The sequence below is a fragment of the Ranitomeya imitator genome, chromosome 1 (genome assembly GCF_032444005.1).
Source record: "Ranitomeya imitator isolate aRanImi1 chromosome 1, aRanImi1.pri, whole genome shotgun sequence".
In the NCBI taxonomy this organism is placed as follows: Eukaryota; Metazoa; Chordata; class Amphibia; order Anura; family Dendrobatidae; genus Ranitomeya; species Ranitomeya imitator.
The window spans coordinates 459,437,924-459,445,612 of NC_091282.1; the positions used below are offsets into that span (position 1 = coordinate 459,437,924).

At 40.8% G+C, this 7,689-nt stretch overlaps 1 protein-coding gene across 1 annotated transcript; it reads right to left on the minus strand.

Moving 5' to 3' along the window:
- Nucleotides 1-3,369: 3,369 nt before the first annotated feature.
- LOC138672077 (olfactory receptor 2D2-like) lies at nucleotides 3,370-4,281 on the minus strand. The gene has a single exon (XM_069760157.1). The coding sequence runs from the start codon at nucleotides 4,279-4,281 to the stop codon at nucleotides 3,370-3,372; it is 912 nt and encodes a 303-aa protein (XP_069616258.1).
- Between the last annotated feature and the right edge of the window lie 3,408 nt (nucleotides 4,282-7,689).

Genomic DNA, 7,689 nt, shown 5'->3' on the forward strand with positions numbered 1-7,689 from the left:
TCAACACATGCTCCAGTGTTAGTGGGGTTCAGTAACATCAGCTGATCCCCTGCTGTGTATCTGGCAATTTCTCCTGCTCTGTCCACATTCACACTACTACTGATTTTAAACTTGCTCCAATTAGGCCTCTGGCTACACTCTGTTTCTAGTATTTACCCTGGGCTCCATCACCGCCAGCTGTTTCCCAGCAGTGTCTTTGGCACGGGTACTCCCTCTTTCCCAGCCTGGTTCCAGCATGCCAGCTGTTTCCGGGTAGTGTCAACGTCACTTTGCCTCCAATACGTTGTCCTGTCGGGTTGCGGTCGGATTAGCTGACTCTATGGTGTCTGCAGTTTAAGTGCTTCCTATGTGGGCTGCGGGATATGGCAATAAAGGCTAGTTCCATAGTGCCAATAGGACAAGCACCCCTGTAGGATTGTGGGTTTCAGTAACTCCCGCCGGCTCGTGTCCTTGCAACTTTTTTTTCATGTGTACCTTCTGCTGCCTATCTGAGTTCCAGGACCATTATCGGGTTCTTTGGAATTCAATCTTGAATATGTCCCCCTGGGTTCCAGTAACATCAGCTGGTTGAAGACAGTGCCTTTGGCTTAGGTGCCTCCTTCTCGGTATCCGAGTTCCACCAATGTCTGCTGGTTCTTGGTATTGCTTTCTGGCACAAGTACCTCCTGCTTAGTACCCGGGTTCCAGTACCATCAGCTGGTCCATGGTAGTTCCATTGGCTCTTGTACCTTCTGCTACCCATTCGGGTTCCAGTACCGTCAGCTGGTTCTCGGCAGTTCCTCAGCCTTTTTATACCTTCTGCTACATTTCCAAGTTCAAGCTTTTTGAAATGGTTTTTGGTAATCACTCTGGATCTCTCTGACGACGACCCTGATAACGACGACCCTGAAGACCACCCCGAAGAAGACGACGACCCCGAAGATGACGACCCTGAAGACGACGACCCTGAACACCACCCGGAGAAGATGACGACTCCGAAGACGACTACCCTGAAGACCACCCCAAAGAAGATGATGACTCTGAAGACGATGACCCTGAAGACGACAACCCTGAAGACCACCCAGAAGAAGATGACGACCCCGAAGACAACGACCATAAAGACGACGACCCTGAAGACCAAGAAGATGACCAAGAGGACAAAGAAAAAGAAGACAACCACCAAGATACAGAAGAACAAGAGACAGAAGACCAAGAAGCAGAAGAACAAGAAGCTGCAGAAGAAAAAGCTGAAGAACATTAAGCATAAGACTAAAAATCAGAGCAAAAGATATTATCTAAATTATAAGCAGAAGAAGACTAAGCAGTGTACGGGGGTGATTCCTTTCCTTCTCGTGGTGCCCCTGGATAAAGCCTGATGCTGCAGGCCAAACTGAACGCGGACAAATCCTGGTGTAAATCTTTTGTGACAGGCAGAACGGAAGGTGTAATCTTCAAACTTTAATAGATAACAACTACAGGAAGGCCTGTCACAAATAAGAATATGATGAAGAAGAATATAAAGAAGATGAAGAAGTAGAATATGAAGAAGAAGAATAGTTGAATAAGAATAATATGAAGAATGTAAAAAAAAAAGAATAATAGGAAGAAGGTGAAGAAGAAGAAGATGAATAAGGTGAAGAAGAAGTTGATGAAAAAGATGCTGCTGCTGCTGAGAATGATGAAGGAGAAAGTGTGGGAGAAGTAAAAAGGAAGTGAAGGGCATGGAAGTAGTGAAACATAAATACCTGGCAAAATATAAAAAAGCTTAACATAGTCAATATCTTTGTAACTCCGAACGTCTTAAAAAAAATTAATTCCTGCTATTCCATTTGATTGGGCTAAACCTCTATGCGTTTAATGTCTCCTCCACCTCCCCCAATACATTCTACATTATTCTTAGTTGTTTTCCTTCATGTAGAATGAACCTACAAGGAAAGAAAGGGTTTATTTTCATTCCGATATTTGTGTCCCATTGACTTGCATTGGTTTCTGGTATCGAAATCGGCGATATCCGATATTTTTTGTGTATCGGTCCAATCCAATCCGATCTGATATTTCCCAATATCGGAAGGTATCGCTCAACACTAATTATGACGGTTGGATTTATTTACTATTGATAGGGAGATTTAGTATGGATCACCATAGCCCGCATATGTCTATAGTAGAGGATATCAATAGTAATATTGGAAATGCAAAAACATTGGTTTATTTAACTCTGTGATGAATATATTGAAATAAGAGTAGGTTTGAGCCTTATTGATCCTTCTTTGGATACTTTGCTTAAGATGTCATGTGGCCTTATTTTTATGTAGCATATATTAATAAAGATTTAATATTTTTAATGATATATATGGGTCTCTTCTTGCGGCTAAATTAATCGATTACATATTCTAATAGTGCCTCCTTGTTTCTTCTACAAGGCGACAGTTTCTCCTCCTTGCCTCATCTCTGTCTCCACACAGTCATTTCATAGTTTTAAGGTTGGAAAGAAGATAAAAATCCAAGTTATAGCTTAAAATGTTAATCTGGAGGAAGGTTAAAACTCATGTGGCCGAAGAAAATTTTCCAACTCTACATGTGGCAATCAGAATAGTAGTCGCTCCTTTTAATCTCCACGAGGTAATAGTACCCTTGTTTCTCTACACAAAAATTCATGCACCCTCTGTACTCCCATTTGGTAATAATGACCTCTTTGTACCTCCACATGGTAATAGTGTCCCTGCTTGTGGCCCCAGACAGTAATCTCCCCCATTTATGCTCCCATACCATTTTCCACCATGTCAAGAAAAAAAACCCCTCACAATCTCACCTCACTTGTCTTCTTCAATGAGCAGCAACTTCCTCCTCCATTTAATCTTTGGCCAACGTAGGCAGTGTGATGAAATTACATCCTCCAGAGCTTTGGACTTGTGGTAAGCCTTGCACCCAATGTATCCTTCAGCCTACAAGAGTGAACGGTGGAGCCTGGAGCTGATGGCTCTCTGCTCCACCTACTTCGGGAATCCGAGAGGTTTTCCATGTGTCCAGGAACCTCCACCACAATCTTGGAGAGTGGGCATTTCTGATGTACAGTACATGTAATTGACTTTAGCGGTTCTCTTGACTTATAGAAAAGACCATAACTGCTGAAGTCAAAACTTAATTTATGCAGAAATTCAAAATCATTTGCATAAATTTACAGTGATTGCAAATGCAGATCCAAAAAATAAATCTCAATATCATAGTAAAATATGCGCACAACCTAAGCTAAGAAAATTGTATTCTACTACATCAGTGATAATACTGCTGACGAAATAAGTCCAGAAGACGATCACAGGCAACTCCAGCCATGATCTTTCCGCCATGTAAGTCCCACCCATACTTCTAAAGGCTTCTGGAAAGAATTACTGTTTAAAGTAATTTCCGAATCAATTCTCTGACATCTCTGTTATTTAGACTGTATATAAGAGGGTTCAGCATCGGAGAGACGATGAGATAAAATATGGAGACGTATTTCTCCCGATCTGATGAGTATTCTGACGATGGACCAAAGTACATGAACATCCCAGTGCCAAAGAACAAGGCCACCACCGTAATGTGTGAGGTACATGTCGAAAAGGCTCTGGACCTTCCGGCTGATTTAATCTTCAGCACGGAAGCTATAATACAAATATATGATATAATAATCAGCATAAAGGGCATAAGAAGGGATACAAAACTCATGGAAAATATGAGAATTGCGCTCAGGTGGATGTCTCCGCAGGCGAGCTTCAAGATGGCCAGGATTTCACACATGAAATGGTTTATGAGGTTTGGATAGCAAAGCTTCATGGGAGTAAACAATGACGGAATGATGCAAATCATGAAGCTAAATATCCACACGAAGGCCGTTAGATGGAAGCAAGTGGTCCATCTCATCACAACCGTATAGTGGAGCGGCCGGCAGATTGCCACGTATCGGTCATAGGCCATGAGAGCGAGGAGTTGACATTCTGTTCCACCCAAGAATAGGATCCCGTATATCTGCATGCCACATAGACTGGCCGAGATGATTCTACTCACAGAAAGGAGGTCCAAAAGTAGCTTAGGGACAACGGATGAAGAATTACACAAATCCAGAAATGCTAATATGCAAAGAAAAAAGTACATGGGGTTGTGCAGCCGACGGTTGACCAAGATGATAAAGATTATTAGAAGGTTTCCAATAAAGGTGATGACATAGACACCAAAGAAGATGAAGAATAGGACAAAGTTAATGTTTGGGTTGTCCGTAAATCCCAATAATACAAACTCTGTGGGGAATGTTAGGTTCTCCATGTCCATCCTGTATATGTAGGATGATGATATATGGAGAAAGAAGGAAAGAAAGAAAGAAAGAAAGAAAGAAAGAAAGAAAGAAAGAAAGAAAGAAAGAAAGAAAGAAAGAAAGAAAGAAAGAAAAGGGGGAAGGAATAAGGAGTAAAAGGTGAAATCGAAAAGGAGAAGTTGATGATAAAAAGGGGACAAAAGGAGAACAAGAAAGGGCAAAAGGAGGGAAAGTGGAAGAGAAAGAAGGAAGATGGGGTGAGAAAATGGATAAGAAAGAAACAAAAGGTAGACGATGAGAGAAAAAGGAACCAAAGGGAAATTAAAAAAAATGAAGAAGTAAAGCGTAGGAAGAGGTAAAGGGGAAAAGAGAGGAAAAGGAAAAGAAGACAAGGGAGAAGAAGATAGATTATGTAGAAGATGAAAAAAAGAAAAGTGGGAGAAAGAGAGAAAAATAACAAAAGGCTTGAGAATGGGGAAATGGATAGTAGAAAGAGAACAGTAAATGGGAAAAAGATCATGAAAAACAAGCAAAAAAATAGGAAAAAGAGAAAATGAAGAGTAACAGGGAGGAGAGAAAGAGAAAAAGAAGAAAAAGAAAGAGGAAAAAAGAAAGAGAAGAAAGAAAGAAAGAAAGAAAGAAAGAAAGAAAGAAAGTAAAAAAGAAAGAAAGAAAGAAAGAAAGAGAGAGAGAAAGAGAGAAAGAAAGAAAGAAAGAAAGAAAGAAAGAAGGAAGGATCAGTATTTAGAGTATTTTTTTAAATAATACAGTGAAAAAAGGAAAAAGGAACAGTTAGATTATTAAAGCACAATAAAAAGTGACTGTCCAGTTTAGAAAATCAAATCTGTTTTCCAGAACCATATCAGGAAATTCTGATCATTAACAGTGGGGTCCTCTGTTCAGGGTCCTCATCTCTCACACAGATTGCGTGGGTATTACAAGGAGGGTCTCTGGAGGACCTGGCTAGTCCTGCATTTAACACACATTGCACTATTACCATTGGACATGGTGTCATGCTTCATTTTCCCTGTGGAGGCGCTGCTGGGGAATTAAACACAGACTGCCTGGGTTTCGCCCAGATTACAGCGCCAATGGTCCGTGCAGAGGGCACTTTCTAATAATTTTAATTAAAGAAACCCTGCATAGAAGAAAGCAATGCTGGAAGCCTAGAACACCTGTATTAAAATCATTTGGAAAATTCTATGAAGAGCTGTGTGACATGACGCAGCGTTGTGCTACCAAACCGACGTACATCAATCTCTCATCCTCCACATTGGCAGCTCATTTATTATATTCATATAACCAATATATGGTTTTCTCCAACTGTAGCGCGGTGTAAAAGAGACATAGGATCGGCCTTAAAGAGAAACCTGTCACCACCAAAATGGAAGTTGAGCTAAGCCCACCGCCAGCAGGGGCTTATCTACAGCATTCTGTAATGCTGTAGATAAGCCCCCGATGTAACCTGAAAGATGAGAAAAAGAGGATATATTATACTCACCCAGGGGCGGTCCCGGTCTGATGGGCGTCGCGGTCCAGGTCCAGGGCCTCCCATCTTCTTACTATGACGTCCTCTTCTTGTCTTCACGCTGCAGCTCCGGCGCAGGCGTGCTTTGTTTGCCCTGTTGAGGGCAGAGCAAAGTACTGCAGTGCGCAGGCGGCGGGAAAGGTCAGAGAGGCCCAGCGCCATGCGCACTGCAGTACTTTGCTCTGCCCTCAACAGGGCAAACAAAGTACACCTGCGCCGGAGAAACAGTGTGAAGACCAGAAGAGGACGTCATCCTATGAAGATGGGAGGCCCCGGACCTGGACCGCGACACCCATCGGACCGGACCGCAGCAGGTACAGTATTTAGGCAACTTTACAGAAGTGTGATATGGTTAACCTCAGGCATTAATTAAAATCTAGAAAAAAAATGAGAAAAATGAGCCGGAGTATAAGTTGGTATGCATGCAACGTATAGGAGCATGTTCACACCAGCCATTAAAAAGACAAAACTTAAAATAGAAACAAAGTCAGCAAATACCCTGCAGTAAGTAAGTAAACTTAATACTACATGTAAATAACATAGGATACTTAATAAACACTGTTTTTGATCAAACAAATCGTAAAAGCCATCCCACCACAACAATGTGACCCTATTCGAGATGGTCCTAACTAGTGATGAGCGAACGTGCTCGGATATCAGGGCGGTCCCATACTGATCCTGATTCATTAGAGGTGGCATTTTGTACGCCAGCCATAATGAGAGCATGCGGGAATCACAGGCACTTACTTTATTAAGAGGCGCACACTAATTAATGCATTCAGGGTATCCTATCAGCGGTGATAAGAAGAAAAATGCTATTTTTTATGCCATTTACCGATTCCCATAAGTAATCTGTTGATTATATTGTAGGGGTTGTTATAATGAGAGGAATAACAAATATGTCCATGTTATTTGTTAACTTTTAATGTTTATTTAAAAAATATATTTAAAAAATTTGATTAATGTAATTGATTTTGACCATTGTCTTGCAATTTTAGGGGATAAAAAAATAGGTATATAGGAATATAGAGGTATACTGGTATATATAGGTGTATCTATGCATAGCAGTACAATATGACTGTAAAGAAGAAGAATAGCATTTTGATCTTTAGGCTGAGAAAATCCTCCAAGGCTCCTATTCTTTGGCTCACGGCTAAAGTTTCTTTCTGCCATCCTACAGATTGTAGGTTTGAGTTTTGGAAAGACTCACTTTAATAAAAATAAAATAATTCATTGATTATAAATGAACTCATGTACTGAGCACAGACAGATGCTTGGGGCTGCTCCTCCAAGTATTCTGAATGAGAGGAGAACGGAAAACAGAAGGAACTGAGCAGCATCCAAACTGAGATATATGCTTGGAGACAATCAATCTCACTGATCTATGAATGTTCTCCATTTCTAGATAATAGATATCTAAACTTGTTAGGTAGTAAATGTTCTCGGTGTTGACGCTGAAGTACCATTTCCAAGCTGAGAGGTAAAAAAGGAAACAAAAGAAAATGACAGAAGAAAGACGAGGCAGCACATCCAACAAATGGACGTCTCCTTGTGTTCTCTTATCTCCATTTATAAATCAGTGTATTTGGGCTCAGGAGACAGAATATTCCGGCTCCAGAGATTAATTACCCCAGTCGTTACATAATGTAATACATTACAATGAGGCACTGAGAATAGTAACATTATATAGAGATTATTTCCTATTATAACCCATGAAAACTAAGTAAGAGAAAACAAACATTTTATTAATACAGTTAATGATGTGGTGACCCAATTTTTGCTCCGAACACAGTGTCAGCATTGGACACTTTGCTTATAGCAGTAATCTGGATAATGGAGCCTCTATAACAGGGGCTTTCTCTATGGCTGTAGGACCATCTATGCAAGTGGTCTCTCT